This window comes from Rattus norvegicus, chromosome 19 (assembly GCF_036323735.1).
Source record: "Rattus norvegicus strain BN/NHsdMcwi chromosome 19, GRCr8, whole genome shotgun sequence".
Lineage (NCBI taxonomy): Eukaryota > Metazoa > Chordata > Mammalia > Rodentia > Muridae > Rattus > Rattus norvegicus.
Window position 1 is genome coordinate 9,692,717 of NC_086037.1, and position 16,072 is coordinate 9,708,788.

The 16,072-nt window shown below is 49.2% G+C and overlaps 1 protein-coding gene across 1 annotated transcript; it reads right to left on the reverse strand.

The window, feature by feature from the left end:
* Positions 1-2,653: 2,653 nt before the first annotated feature.
* On the reverse strand, positions 2,654-15,613 carry Usb1 (U6 snRNA biogenesis phosphodiesterase 1). The gene is made up of 7 exons (NM_001014013.1): positions 15,482-15,613; positions 14,407-14,573; positions 9,903-10,086; positions 7,099-7,152; positions 6,031-6,136; positions 4,673-4,756; positions 2,654-3,591 (listed from the first exon to the last, which is right to left on the reverse strand). The coding sequence occupies exons 1-7, from the start codon at positions 15,583-15,585 to the stop codon at positions 3,487-3,489; spliced, it is 804 nt and encodes a 267-aa protein (NP_001014035.1). The 5' UTR covers positions 15,586-15,613; the 3' UTR covers positions 2,654-3,486.
* Positions 15,614-16,072: the final 459 nt, after the last annotated feature.

Consider the following 16,072-nt stretch of genomic DNA (forward strand, 5'->3'; position numbering starts at 1 on the left):
TTGTGTATCCCTGGTTGTCCTGGAACTTACTCTATAGATCAGGCTGGCCTCAGACTCACAGAGGTCCACCTACTCTGCCTCCCAGGATTAAAGCTGAATCCCACCACACCCAGCAATGGAAATGGATTTTTATGTGAGAGGTTCTTCAGAAAACTCTGGATTTCAAACTGGGTCTCGGTTCCTGCCCCAGGTCAACTTCACTGGAATCTGGAGCATTTGTTTCCTAGTTGGGTTTATTTTCTTATTTATAAAAGGAGGACTCTGATCCAGTGCTCTTAACCTTTCGAGCCATCTCCAGCCCCCGTTACCTGATTTTTTTTTCCTATCAGTTTTAGAAGTATGTGGCTGTGTGGTACACTCCCATTAACTTCTCTGTCAGTAACCCTCTAATGAAAGGGGTCATGGGAGAAGAGGTTGCCTGGTTCTCAGGACTTGGGGGCAGCTCAAAATGGCTGGGATGGGTTGGAGAGATGGCTCTATGGTTAAGAACATGCAAGTTTGGTTCTCAGCACCCACATCAGGTAGGTTGGAATTACTTGCGACTCTGGCTCTGGAGTCTGACCGCTCTTCTGGCCTCTGTAGGCACCCACACTAATATTTGTAGATATATACACCACACCCCTGGTGGGGCTTGAAAGTGTAGAACACATTATGTCTTGATTCCCAACTTCCCGTCATTCACCCTCCCATGCCTGAGATTACCCCATTTCTTTAATCCATAAACACCTCTATGGTCGGGAAGGCTGATTTGAAGCTCTTGCCTTCTCATATTTGGCCAGTTATCACTTCAGTGATTGGTACTGTGCCAGGCTGGCCAAACAGGACCCTTTCGGTCCACAGGACAGTCTTTCGGACTGTGGGCGCGAGAGAAGGAATAAATAAACAAACCAAGTACTTTCCCTCTCTTGGAAACAGCTGGGGTGGTCTAGAGAGGCAAAGGAGAAGGAAGGCTAGTGCCAGATGGAAATCGGCCAGCCAGGCCTTGAGATGAGCGTTCCCCTGCCCTGCAGGGAACATCTGAGGATGCCAGAGCCAGATGTGTTGATTCTGTACTCTCCCAAGCATGATCAAATCCTCATCAAGAACGATTCTTCCCTGAACACCGCCCACCTAATAGTGGACAAGCCTGCTCTGGCCTTCCATCTCCAGTTGCCTCTTGGGTTTCTGGAACACTTTTCTTTTGGAAGGAAGCTCCCCAGCTGCTTCTGCACTGTCAGCGCTCGGCTCTGGAGGCACACTGCATGTCTGGGTGCCTGCCAAGCAAAGGTTGCCAGCCTCCTCAGGCATAGCTTACATTGCCCATCCCCCTCCGCAAAGCTCAGACTTCCTTCCTCCATTGCCACCTCCATTCTCTATTGAAGAGCTGCTTATTGATCTTGGCCCATTTCTCAAAGTGGCCGCACTATAACTCCACTCTCAGCACAGACGACCTGCAGAGCCACATCCTTCCCCAGGGGAGCAGCCCTCGGTGGTTTGGGCAAGTACAAGGGCTGGGGATTCTACTCAGAACACCTTGCCTGTTTTCCCTTTGATCACCCAGAAGGCCAGACCTGGATCATTCTGTGGCCCAATTCAAGGCCTGGCACAGAGCAGGTGTCGGTAATGTGACTTGGGCAGCTAGGGTCACCATGTTGCCTGCAGGCTAGCTTCTCCAGTGTGACTTCTGATGCCACTGGCACCAAGCAGCAGGTTAGCCGGACGCCAGTAGATTGGTGTGGTGGCACTAGGGGAACAAGGCATGAATGTGTTAAGCCTAGGGAAAGGCAGGGCTGTGAGGACATGAATCACAAAGTGGGAGCCAGAGTCATAGCCCTGAGCGGGAGGTAAGTGTAGGGATGGCCTGGGCTGTACCATGGTAGAAGCTGAGGCTAGGGTTGAGTCAGGTCCTAACGTTCTCACGCCCGCAGGCAAGCCACGTAACTGTCCTTCCATAGTAATTACCTCTACCCAGTTTGCTTCCCTCGGGCTCAGCTGTTAAGGCCCTAGGAAGGCCTTAGTAGAGGTCATCTGGTATAGTCTAATGTGTTGGAGGACTGAGGATGGCATCTCCCTAGGACATGCAGTGTCACTGAAGTCCTGGCAAACAGGGCAACCTCACCTTCCTATTTTCTTGCGTAGGGGATGTTTGTATATGTGTGTGTGCATAGGTGTTGTTCCTCAAGGGCCATCCATGCTGTCTGTGTTTTGAGACAGAGTCTCTCATTGGTCAGAGCTTGACTACTAGGTATGGCTAGCTGGTAAGACAGCTCAGGGTTCCTTGTCTCTTTTCCTCTCCAGTGTGGAGATTACAAGTGTTTGGTACCAAGGCAGCTTCTGAGGGATGCGTTCTAAGGACCGAGCTCAGGGCCTGATCCTTAACCAAGCAAGAACAGCGCTGTCTGAACAAGCTCGCCACATCCCCACTTTTTTCTCTTTTAAAAAATTAAATATTTATGGGTACGGGTGTTTTGCCTCCAAACAGAGAGCTGTCCTTTGAACTCTTGTGCCTGCACACACACACTTGTACACAACATACATACACTAAAATAAACAGATACATAAAAATCTTTAAGGCCCTATCAGCCTCCCAAGAGCCCCTGAAGCATAGCGGGAGGGGAGATCAGAGGCACCGCTCATCTTTCTAATTAGAAGTAGTTTACAGTAAGACACCACATTAAAAAGGCAGATTTTATTGGTTGAACATAATTTAAAACTGTAAAAAAATATTTCTTCTCCATCACTAGCAATCCCCATGACAACTAGAATGGCTTGGTTCTTTTCCCTGATAGGAGCTTGATGGGAAATAAATCCTATGTCTCTCTGGCCCTCTCCCTCACTTCCCACCCCCTCCCCGAAGAATGCTCAGCAGGGGCAGGGGTTCTGGCTGGAGGAAAGGTGCATCTCTGCACCTCTGGGAAAGCTGACAGGGAAAGCAGAGGTCATGGGTGTTGGAGGCCTGGCTGGCAGCCATAGCCAGGCCGAGTGAAACATCTGCTGGGCTTTCCCCAGGCACCTGGCTGGGTAAGTGGGAGGAAGGAATAAAGAAAACTGCTGCTGACCACAAAGTACCACCCCATGCCCTGGCCCTGAAATGACCTCTCCTGGCACAGGATGGGATGAAGGGACGAGGTGATAAATAAAGGAGATTAAAGGGAGGATGACAGATAGGAAAGCCCGTTTGACACTGGTGGGTCAGGATGCAAGGATCTTAAAAACTGGTTGATGGCCAATAGCATCAATATACATTACTGCAGGGGAGAGGCCTCTGTGGGGACTGAGTGTGGGTGGGCTCTCCAGCCCGCCTCATTTTCCTAAGACTAGCAGAGGAAGAGTTAGAGGTCCGGGCTGCCCTCTACTGGTGGTTTCTGGAAATGACCACCCTACAACCCAAGTGGACCAGGAGAGGGAGAGGCCCCCTAGGACAGGCTGAGTGTGTGATGAGGACTCCTGGCTGAGGCATCCCACAGCTCTTCCATCAGCAGGTCTGTAGAGAGGATGGCACAAGGCTCACTTCAAAGGCATCGAGAAGAATTTGTTCCCGGACTTGCAGCGGACTTGTTCAGCCAGCACACGTAACAGCATCTCTGAGTCTTCAAACTCATCCACAATTTCCTTCAGCCAGCAGCAGGGAGATGACAGCTATGTTAGGGGAATCAGATCCAGAGCACCGCAGACAAACAAAAGCAGCCCAGTAAACTGGGCAGTTCTGAGAGGGGCCCTGGTCATGCAGACTCCAGGCTCGGCAACCATAATCTTGTCCAGGCATCTTACAATCGACTCGCTTGCGGGTGGGGACACAGTGCTCGGGGACAGTGACGACTATAAGCTTGGTTGGGTTTGGGTCTAGGCTCTATTGGAGCTCGACATCAGAGCTCTTTGCTGTCTTGAGTATGATCAGGTCGAGGGGAAGGTGCCTACCTACAGAGATGATGGCCCATGGCCTACAGACTTGGACTTGCAGAGTATTTTTCAAAAGTCCCAATCAGCTGCCAACACAAGAAAATCAGAAGACTGCACACACAAGTCTGCATTTCTGGCTTCTCTTGAGAAAAACAAATGCTATCAACAATGGGCCTCACTGCCTTCGTGTGCTGCCGGGGGAGGGTGTCAGCTGCCAGATTCTGTGCTCTGCAAATTCTCCCTCCAGGGCACTGATAGGAGGGTTACCTGCCCCACACACTATCAGAATGTGGCCTGGCATGGTGGCACACGCCTGAAATCCCAGAACTCATTGACAGAAGGAACACTGCAAGTTTGAGGCTTGCCGCTCTACAGTGAGTCCAGGCCAAGCAAGGAGGCACTGTGAGGCCCTGCCTCAAAAACAGGCCCTAGTGCAACTGGAGGTTCCGCGCACCTGACACTCTCCCTCCATTTACAGCTGCCAGACCCAGACCTCTGACCTCAGCCTCCGCACACGACAGTGTTGTAAGGCATGACATAGAGCCCTAGAGATTTTGCTAAAATGCAATTCTGCTGCCCCGAGTGTAGGGTGGGGCCAGAGCTACATCACTACTCCGCTCTTAGCTGTCAGGGATGACACTCTGAGCACAAAGGGAGGGGACGAAGGTCTCCTGCCTCGCCACTCAGTGTCCTACAGACTTAGGGTTAGGTACCCACTCCTTCCCTTTCTGTTATTTGTCAATATCACCATTTTTGCAGCTCAGTGCTCTGTGTCTCTGATCTGGAAATTCACCTGTAGTTCCTGCTGACACTGTCCCTCCAACTGTAGACGGGCATCACCCACACACCAGGCCAGACTGACATGAAATGAAGGGTCCTAGGAAGAAAAGCTGGGAGTTAGGCCACCACAGGAGGGCATGGCAGGTCCATCCACCACAGCAGGTCCATGACAGTCCTGTCAGGTCTACCTGTAGGATCCCTGGCTACCCCAGTGCTGAAGCCAAGTCCCCTGCTCACACAGACATAATAGCTGGTACCTCTCCTCACTATAGGAGTGTGCTCCTCCCCTAAATGGAACCAGTGACAGCCTAAGACCAATGTGATGGTATTTGGAGGTAACTAGGGTTAATGAGGGCACTGGGTGGCAACCTTAGAAAAAAGATGTGGGGCGCAATGGCTCAGAGGTCAAGAACAATGGCAGCTTTCCGAGGGGACAGAGGTCCTCAGCAGCCACCTGATGGAAAACAAATCTCCTTAAGGAATGTTTATGACAGTAGTCAGGCCCTCTAATGGCCTCCAGGGCACTGCATGCACATGGTGTACAGACAGAGGCCAGCAAAACATCCATAAGCACAAAAATAAGAGAAACAAAGGGGAAGGGTGGAAAGCTGTGTCCTCTTTTCCATCCCCAGGGAAGGACAGTGAGGGATGCCAAGCCTCCATCAGAAGCCTATCATGGAGGCTCCTGAATCTTGGACTTCCAGCTTCCTGCTTTAAAGGCATGTGCTACCATGCCTGGCTACTTTCTGATCTAGAACATTCCAGCAGAGGCCATACTTTCCAGATGAAATGAACAAAACCCCAAATGTCAGCAATTTTGAAGAAACAATAATTATCTCTCTTTAGAAATCACTGTGCACCTGCCATGGTTTTGAAGACCACACTGAACAAAATCCACAGACTTTTCCAGCTGTGACACTCGGCCTGCAGTTTGAGTCCCAGGAGCACGGGAAAGGTACCTGGAGACTAAAGCTACGGCTCTTCTGAAGGGTCATTCCGCTGTGTCGGAGACACACAGGAAGACAGGCCAAACACGGACACTCTACAGAGTAGAAGCACAGATCACACGATGTGTGCAGTTGGTTTGTTTTGACTGTTTTTCTGGAGCTGAGGACTGAACCCAGGGCCTCCACTGAGCTAAATCCCCAACCCCTTGCAGAGGTTTTTTAAATCTTGGACTTTGGGTAGACACCTCTGACTGCAGTCCTGTGCACTGGCACTCAGGGCTCCCTCCACAGGGAAGTTCTGGAGGTCTCTTTAGTGTCTCTGACAGGGCTTCTTTGAGGATGCTCTGTTCCAGGGCTGGCAGAACAGCAGCCCTGTGGCAGAGACCGTAACCGTCTGTCCCCTTACCTCAGCACGGTGCATTACCTGGTAGAAAGTAGTGAGGTCAAATTCCTTCATGACTCTGTCCACCTCTGAAACCATGTCCAGGAACTGGGCATGCCCTGAGCTGACCTCGAGCCCAATGAAGGTCCTAGGAAGGGCAGCAGAGACACAGAATACAGCGTATGAGCACAGACCACACATGCTGGAGCGGGGGGCATCTAGCAGGAAGCCTAGGATTTGGGCTGTGGCTCATCCCATCTTCCTGTGCACATCTTTGCTGGTCCACGAACCAGCTTTCAACCCACCTTCCTTCCTGACTTAAAATATCCTTTCCACTAGACGTCTCTTCTCCTGTCTAGGAAGCCTCCCAGGGTAGCCTTCATCGACCACTGCATATACCACCCTCTTGCCCTCCCCTCTCTGGCAGACCCTGAGGACTCATCACCCTCTCAAAGCTCTGCTCTTTGGTACCCACTTCTTCCAGCAGGTGCGGAGAACTCTGTCTTTAGTAATTAAATCCTCCCTGAAGTCTGGTCTCTGTACCATCTAACCCTTCCTCAGAAATGCTCTTGTCAAAGTGGCCAACAAATATGATTTCTACGTTACCAAAGCCACAAATCCTGTCCTCACCTGCTTGGCAATATCAGACAGGGCCAACCCCTAGCACATGGAGCCCTTCAGCTTCTGAAGCCAGAGAGCCTACGAGGAAGGGAAGGGCGAGCCTTTCAGAGCAGCTAAGAGGTGTGGCTCGATGGATGGACTGGACTGGGGGCCCCCGCAGATAGAAATGCCACCTTCCTTAACGCTTCAGTACTTGTGACTCTTCAAACCTCACTGGCTCATCTGCCAATGGGGAAGTGAGAGGCGGTGCAGGAAGGAAGGTAAGAGGACCTCATCCCTGTGACAGGCAGGGAGCTAGACAAGGACAGGTCTCCATCCTCACAGCCCACGCGGTACTGAGATAGTTCTTACATCTGTACTCCCCTAAGATCCCCCGAGGTCTCCTGAGGAAGTTTGGGTTTGCGATGCCTGACAGAGACAGATGAAAACAAAGACCCCCTATCTCGGCAACAGATAACCTTCTTCTGGTGACTTAAGTCAGGGACCCACCTGGTTTTCTCTTGATTGGTATAAATCTTTACCCTGTTGGCAGTAAAGAAGAACCTGAAATTTAAAAGAAGAAGAATATTTCAAGAAAAAAAAATAAAACAACAGTTCATATTTAAAACCCAGAACTTTCATTAGGGATGGATTTCTGCAGTTTTGTGCTCAGGAGGCCAAGACAGAAGATCTCAATTACAGTAATATTTGTCAAGAACAAACAAAGCAAGCAATCAGTCCTCTAAATATCTCCCTCAAATAGCATTTTAAAAATATAATTAATTCATTTTACAATCAATATTATTACCCCATGACTTAAGTGGAAAATTGAACTAAAAATATCCTATAGTTAATCAAGACCTTAACTGAGCCTTGCAGCATGTCACGTGGTAGTGTCCGGGTACCAGTGCAATGAATATACCGTTAGAACGCTCTGCTGTGCACCTGAGAGAGCTGTCCTCTGTGTGGGTAGTAATAAATGTTGACAGGACCCTGTGAGGCAGGCCCAACAGTTACGGACAAGAAAACAGAAGCCTGGTGAGGCTGAAGTTAAGGCTCCGTTTGATTGTAAAGCCCTTGCAATCAAACAAAGCTTTGGTGAAGTGGGCCTGTTTGTAGAATAGGCAGAAACCCCACTCACTCAGGGACGAGTCAGGGCCAGCTGCCTGTTCTTGGTCATCTCGACTCAACAGACTCAGAGCTTGCAGCTGGTCCAGCTTCATGAGGACACGTGACAGAAAACGGAGCAAGGACAACATCAAATCCACTTCCCCAAAGATGTCAATCCAGCAGTGCAGAGGCTGCTCTCTGATCCTCGAGTGAGCAGGGCAACAAGCTACACACTCGTCCCACAGAAACTGATACTGCTTGTTTCCAGCACAGAGCAGTGCCTGCCTGCTCTGTTAAAGAACTAGTCAGTACCCACAAGGAGGCTCCGGAGTGGCCTTCCCCAGGAGTGGCGTCCCCCTAGAAGGGGCTTCCTGAATTTTCCTGCACTGGCTTCTCACCTTCACGCCCCCACAGTGCACCTGTCTGTCTTGTTACCATGACAATGCTTCTGATCACCCAATTTGAATGCTAGTTTGACCAGGAAACAGAGCTTCTGTAAGATAAGGCAGCATTCCCTAGAACAAAGGGAAAGGGCTTTTCCATTCTTTACTTACGGGAGAGGATAAACAGAGTCAGACTAATCACTCCCATCTGCTGAAACTAAACAACAACAACAACAACAACAACAAAACCACCCGGGCACTGGCTCAGTGACTAGTGATTATGAGCCTTGTGTGGGCGTGCGGACTGACATTCTGATACCAGGGCTCATCTAACAAGTTATGTACACTTGTGACTCGGCTATACGTGGGGCAGCGATAGAGCATTGCTGGGGCTTCCAAGCCCAGCCAAGAAAACACAAGTCCAGGTTGGAAAAGGCCCTGCCTCACAGGAACAGGCAAAGATTGATAGAAGACAGCTGATGCCTTCTTTTGGCCTCCAGATGTACACAAGGGCACAGACCTTCACGCACATATGTATGTACATGTGCTACCCCTATATGCACACTTTAAAATGTGCTTTAAAATTATTTGCATGAGTGTTCTGCCTGCATACATGTCTGTAGACCACATGCATGGAGTGCACATGGAGGCCAGAGGTTGCCATCAGAGTCTCTGGAACTAGAGTTACAGACAGAGAGCTGAGAGCTGAACCCGGTCCTCTATAAACTTAGCCAGTGCTCTTAACTGCTGAGGCATCGCCTCTCAAGTCTAATGAACATGTTTTTAAAAGAGCCTGCAGGGTAGGGGAGATAGTCAGTGGGTAAAGGTAGTTGTCAGACAAGTGTGAGGATGTAAACCAAAACTCTGGAACCCGTGTAAAAGCTGGACACAGTAGCATTAACATCTGTATTTCTAGTGCCTCCACCTGCAGATGGATCAGAGCTATCAGAAAATCCTGGAAGCTCATGGGCGACGTAGTCTGAGACACACAGCAGAAAAACAATGACGAGCCCCTGTGTGGAGCAAGGCGGAAGGTGAGGACCAACATCTGACTTTCACATGCATGCGTATTTGCCCGTGTTGTAGTCCTTGTTTTCTCACCAACTGACCGCACTAGAGCAAATTCTTTCCTCTTCAACCAAATGAGGAGATTTTCCATTTGGAAAAGCCACACTTTCACTTCAGAATTATGAGCCTCGGCCCCCCGAGCAGCCTGGTCTATAGAGCCTGCCTGTCTCAGTAAAAAAATTGGAAAAACAAACAAACAAAAAACCCAACAACTCGGAAACCCAAGGAGTGAGCTGCTTTCCTGAATTTTGTGAGTCCTTCTAGCAAGTGGTCAGTAGGAGGGCTAGAGGTGTTAACATGCGAAGCTCCAGTTTGTACCAAAACCACAGTTCTTGGCTGACCTAGGGACCTACCATGCAGCTGACATCTCCTGTAGAGAGCAGCCTGTGGGATGAAGCCCTTAGCCTGCGAGGCCGCACTGACTGGGATACTGGTGTCAGAACTGCAGTACACTGTAGGACCCCCAGTTAGTATCTGGAGTGGAGGAAGTGCAGGTACAGGAGAAGCTCTGCACATCTTACAACAGGAGCGCTGGAAATCCTGGGTAGGAGCTCAGAGACAGACAGCAGGCCTTCCATATTCAACACAGGCTATGGAAGAGCCCATGTGAGGTTCCTGCCTCTCATTGGATGGGCAGCACAGCAGCCTCAGAAGGCCTTTAGGCCTGGCCTACTTGCTGGGCACCATGCCCAGCCCCAAGACCACTAAAGCCCAGGAAAGGAGGGGGAACCGATGGAAGAGGGAAGTGCTCACCTTTGGAAAGAGGCCATGCGGTCTTTGAGCACCTGCACAAAGGGGAGGATCCAGTGGTGACGGAGAACCACGCTCTGAGACAGGCTGAGGTGGAACTCCTCCATCTGCACCAGTCGAGGCGCGAACATCTGAGCTCGGGGCAGCAACACGTCAAGCAGATCCTGGAACTCCTCATTCGCCTCATCTAGAGAAAGAGTGGGGAGGGTAGATCACCCTCTGAGCCAAGCCGTCACAGGTGACTAAAAAGCCTGGAGATCAGCCCTTAGAGTCTGGTTTCAGGAGTAGCCTGTCTACACAGCCTACCAATACGTTAATGTCTTTTCAAACAAGTTTATTATGGTGATATGTGTGGGTACACACATGACCCTACTTTCCAGAGTTGGTTCTCTCCTCCACCTTGTTTGGGGCAGGGTCTCCCTTGTCTCTGCTGTGGGGCTGTAGGATAGCTAGCCTGTATTCTTTCTCTGTGGCTCTCCCATTTAGATGGTAGGTGCTAGGATTACAGATGGCTTAGGTTCCAAGGATCAAACACTGCAAGTCATCAGGCTTGCATGCCAAGCACTTTACCTGTTGAGTCATCTAGATGGGAACTTAATGTGAATTAAATTAAAAAAAAGTGTGTGTTTTATCTGCAGGTACGTATGTGCCATGTATGTGCTTGGTGTGCGTATAGTTCAGAAGATGGTGTCAGATTCCATGGATCTGGGGTTATAGATGGTTGCGAACTACCACGTGGATGATGGGAATTAAACCCAGGTCCTTTGCAAGAGCAGTAAGTGCTTTTTTTTTTAAGATTAATTTATTTTATGTACATGAGTACACTGCAGCTGTCTTCAGACACACCAGAAGAGAGCATCAGGTCTCATTACAGATGGTTGTGAGCCACCATGTGGTTGCTGGGAATTGAACTCAGAACCTTTGGAAGAGCATCCAGTGCTTTTTTTTTTTTTTTTTGGTTCTTTTTTTCGGAGCTGGGGACTGAACCCAGGGCCTTGCGCTTCCTAGGTAAGCACTCTACCACTGAGCTAAATCCCCAGCCCCTATCCAGTGCTCTTAACCCCTGAGCCATCTCTCCAGCCCTTTTTTTTTTTTTGGTTCTTTTTTTCGGAGCTGGGGACCGAACCCAGGGCCTTGTGCTTCCTAGGTAAGCGCTCTACCACTGAGCTAAATCCCCAGCCCCTCTCCAGCCCTTAATATGACTTTCTGAGTGTCGTTAACATGTATTTATTATAAGAATTCAAGTAAACAAGAAGTATCCAGCAGGTAAGGAGTATTGGGGAGGATTTGGGGCAGATCTGGTAGGGGATGAAGGGGATTAAAATGTATCCAGGTATGAAATTCACAAAAACATCAATAAAAATATATTAAAAAGCGATGCTGTGTCGGCTCAGCAGCTAAAGGCTCCCGTTGCCCAGTCTGGTGGCCAGACATTGTCCACTCGGACCACTGACTCCCGCAGTTGTCCTCTGATCTGTCGTGGCTTGCATGTGTCCACATACATACATGCATTCAATAAATAAATAAATGAAATGAAAACAATGTTTAAAGAGAGGAATACAGGGGACTCCTGGTGTCCAGTCCAGGCTACAGGAAGCCCAGTTGTTGCCCACAATAAGCAAAATCCTCAGCAAACTGAAAAAACGAAAGCTCTTCCCAGAGCTGTGAGAAGCAAGACCACAGGCGTGTGCAACCACAGACTGTGTAACTTGCACATCATCAGACCAAAAGCACCTGAGCTCACACTTCCGCAGGAGCAATTTGCAAATATTTTTTTAACTTAAACACATGTGTTTTAGTTAAATTTGTGGGCTGCAGCAAAAGACCTTATAAGGATACTTCCAGGATTAAAGGAATGTTTTTATCTAAACCCACGGTCAGGCTTGGAGAAGTGGCTCGGCTGTTAACAGCTCCCACAGCGACTCACAGACCGTCTTTTAGCCTCTGTAGGCACCTGTGTGCCCGCGCACACACACACACACACACACACACACACACACACACACGTATGTGTGCTCATGTGTGCGCAAGCAAACACAGACACGTAATTCTTTTTTGAGACAGTATCTTTCTATGTAGCCCTGGATTCCTGAAGCTATGTAATCAGGCTGGCCTTGAACTCACAGAGATCTGCCTGCTTCAGACTCTCAGGTGTTGGAATTAAAGGCACACAACACAACACCCTGCAAAGTAGATCTTTAAAGATAAATAAATGAAATTCATGGCCTAAGCTTCCACTTTAGGATTTTGTAAAAGGAAAGGTGAATTCCCTCAAAGTAATCAGAAGAAATAATTCACATCAGAGGAGAAATAAATGAAACTGAGAACGGAAATCAATAGAGAAAGTCAACAAAACCAGAAGTGGGTGACTAAGATCTGCTTATGGGAAGTGTCTCTCTGAGTGCCGCATCCAGACCACTGCGTTGGTCATCAGCCATGAAGATTAACAAGATTACCTTCATTGAATTTAAAATGTCTGCCCTTTAAAGACACAGCAGAGAGGATTAAAAAAAAAAAAAAAGCCCCAGACTGAGAAATACTGATAAAGAATACAGAAAGAATATGGAACTGTTAGAACTCATTAAGAAAACTTGATTAAGGCCACATGTTCACCATCCCAGCCCTTGGGAGGTTCAGGCAGGTGCATTTCAGTGAGTTTGAGACCAGCTTGGTCTATATAGTGAGTTCAAGGCCAGCCAGGGATATAAAGTGAGACTTTATCGAGAGAGAGAGAGAGAGAGACAGACAGACAGACAGACAGACAGACAGACAGACAGACAGAGACAGACAGACAGAGAGGGGGAGCGAGGGACAGGGGTGGGAGAAAGTTCATTAAAATAGAGCCACACTCTATTCCTTTAATCCCAGCACTCAGGAGGCAGATGCAGGCAGATCTCTAAGCATGCTGGCCTGGTCTACGGAGTTTTAGGACAGCCAGGGCTACCTAGAAACAAAACAAAACAAACAACAACACAAACAAAAAATAATTGGCCCCAATTCCTAATATACGACTTATCAAGGAAGACGGACAGATACCAAAAAGCCTATGGAAGAGGCTCCACGTCGGTCCACAGAAGACAGCGCTACTGTACGCTGCACTGCAGAATAGCAGCATCATCGAGCGCAGGCTAGGACGCTCCATTCACCGCTGTTGGAAATGTGAGGTGGCGCTGCCCTGGTGGGGAAACTTGGTGGCTTTTTAAAAAATGACACATATTGTTACCATACAATCCTACCATCTAGCAGTCACATTCCTTATCATTTACGCAAAGGAACTGCCGAAACCATCCACAGAAAAGCCTATGGCACACACGCACTTTATTTTTTGAGGCAGGGCCTCACTATGTAGCTCTGGCTGGCCTAGAACTCAGAGATCCTCTTGCCTCTACCTCCCACGGCCTGAGATGTGCCACCACACCAGGCCAGCCTTATGTATTTTTATGCATATCTGCTCACATTTAGGAAGAACCAAACATTGGAATATTACTTAGCACTAATAAGAAATACACCATCAAGATGTGACAAGGCACAGAGGAGCCTTAAATGCACACTACTATGCCAAAGAGGCCATGTGAAAAGGCTTATATACAAAATGTTCCCAATTCTGTGACATTCTGGAGATGGCAAATTTGTGGGAAAAGATGGTTGGTGGAGGTCAGGGATGGCTAGGTTGGCCATGAAGGATCCTTATAGCAGTAGCATTTCATGACAATGTAGATGCACATCTTTTTAAGTTTGTCCACACCCATAGGATATACAACATCAGAAATTAGCCATGGGGCCGGAGAGATGGCTCAGAGGTTAAGAGCCAGCAACCACATGGTGGTTCACAAACATCTACAAAAAGATCTGATGCCCTCTTCTGGCATGCAGGTGTAGTGTACGTGCAGACAGAGCACTCATTCATAAAATAAATAAAATCTAAAAAAAAAAAAAAGTTAGCCATAATACAAACTGTCATAATATGGGCTCAGGCCTGGTGGTGGTGGCCCACACCTCTAAGTCTATCTTTGGGGAGGCAGAGGCAGGCAGATGTCTGAGTTCTAGGACAGCCAGCCAGGACTACACAGGGAAATCCTGCCTCAAAAAAACAAAAAAGAAAATAAAACAAACCAACCAAAAACCCCCAAACAAAAAAAAAAGACACCCACAAAACAACAACAACAACAACAACAAAAAGGTGGGCTCATCTGTTGTGAGAAATGTAGCACTCTGGAGAGTAGATACTGAGAGTGGATGAGTCTACACTAAGTCAGAGCTACTGCCTTGTGTCCTGTGCTAAGAACCAGGCAGAGATTATCTGATTTAATCTTTCAAGGGGATAGATACCATCACCCCCACTTTAGAGGTGCAGAAAGTAAGTTACAGAACACCCAGTGAATACAGTGAGGTCTAACTCAGCAGCGAGGTGGTTGGTCACCTCTTCAGGACTGGGGTAGGATATGAGTCCAGCACACAGGGGTCCCGGTTTCTTCCTCCTACCATTTATCATTAGTAAGTGACTCACATGGTATGTAGATGTGGGTGGCCCAGTTGCCCCGCTCGTGGGGAAAGGTTCGGATGCGACCCCCATGCCTTGCACTGTCATCCTCAGGTCCTTCCTCTGTGCTGGGGAACATGTTTAGCACACTGTCGGGCACTGGAAACCTCTGACTCGGAAGTGGGTTCTGGCCACTGCAGAAAGAACAAACATTTATCCCCATTTATCTCTCTCTGCACATACAACAAAAGTGCTAAGCCTTTATGCACCGCCGGTCTTGCCATGTAGCCCAGGTTGGCCTCAAACTTGATCCTCTTCCCTCAGCCATAGTGGCTGAGTATAAATTTCCAGCAAGGTATTGAGCTTCTTCTAGAGATTCATAGCACTTTAGAACTACTGAAGCTTCCTAGCTACTCTTTGAGGCAGACCTCAGTGGGCTCTTGGTCCCCATGGGAAACACTTCTGCAGATAGCACTGCGGCTAGGAGGTTCTTAGTAGATAACTGGACAGTCCTGAACTCACGTAGCTCTGTGATCTTGGCTTACATGAATTTCCTTATACGTAGAGCATGTTTCTATTCGCTAGAGCTCTCGCTCAGTGAACTGACATACTACATTCAGCAAAGGCTGGTGCTTAAGAACCTTTAAGTATAAGATTTTCATGGATTTTTTTGCACCAGTGTGCAGTCTCCAGTCTCCTGTGTGGTTGGTTCCCGGTGGCTATTCATTGAGCAGTTACTAGACGAATGAAAAGCTTGGATTATTACTGAATTGTGTTCAAATGAGGAAACATCTTAGAAGAAACACGGTTGCGCACCAAAGGGGGATAAAATGCACCAACGTACAGAGCTGGACTTGAACCCGTGTCCTTATTCCCAACTTCGCCTTAGCCAGGTAGGTGTGTGTGTGTGTGTGTGTGTGTGTGTGTGTGTGTGTGTGTGATTTCAGGGCTTTGTCCAGGCTGTGTTCTGAATCCTTTCCCTCGCCAGTCCTTTTTTTTTTCCGGGGAACCGACCCACTCCCGTGGTTATCCGGGAGGCTCTGGTACCACTGAGGTTTCAAAAGAATCTATGCTCGAGAGAGATAAATTCCTCGCTCCTCACCAACGGTGGAGTCCAGACCCCGGTTTGCTGCGCCCCGCGGCGACGGCCTCCGCTTCATCCTCCGAACCGCTGCTGCTGTAGCCCACCAGGGGCGCCGCGTTCATGGGGCCTCGACCACTAGCCCGGTCCACGGACAATCTGATCCGGCGCTCCGAGTTCCGCTGAGCCGGAAGTGCCCTCTGGGGCCGAACCTAGAGTAGCTCCACCTCGGGGCGGGGCCTGGCGACCCGCGGGGCAAAGCCCAGCCGATCTGTAGCGTGGACTGCGCCCACCGCTTGTGCGGTAAACGTCGTAGGCGGTCTTCCGGATCGCTCCGGCGCCCCAGTGTCTCAGTGCGGGTTCCACAGGACTGCGGGTCCACTTGCCAGACTTGCAAAAAGTTGGAGTCGCAGGATCCCTCCTGAGAGCGAGCTGAACCGCACGTCAGCTGCAGAAGACCGGAGAGTCAGTCAGGTGGGGCTGCGGCGAGCAGGGGCTGGAACGGCTCCTCCGCTACTGGAGGCTCCGGCGAGCGGATTCCGAGGCTCCTGCCCCGCCCCTCCGCACCCACAGGTTCGGGCCAGCGGGTCCGCGGGTCCCCGACAGGGGGCG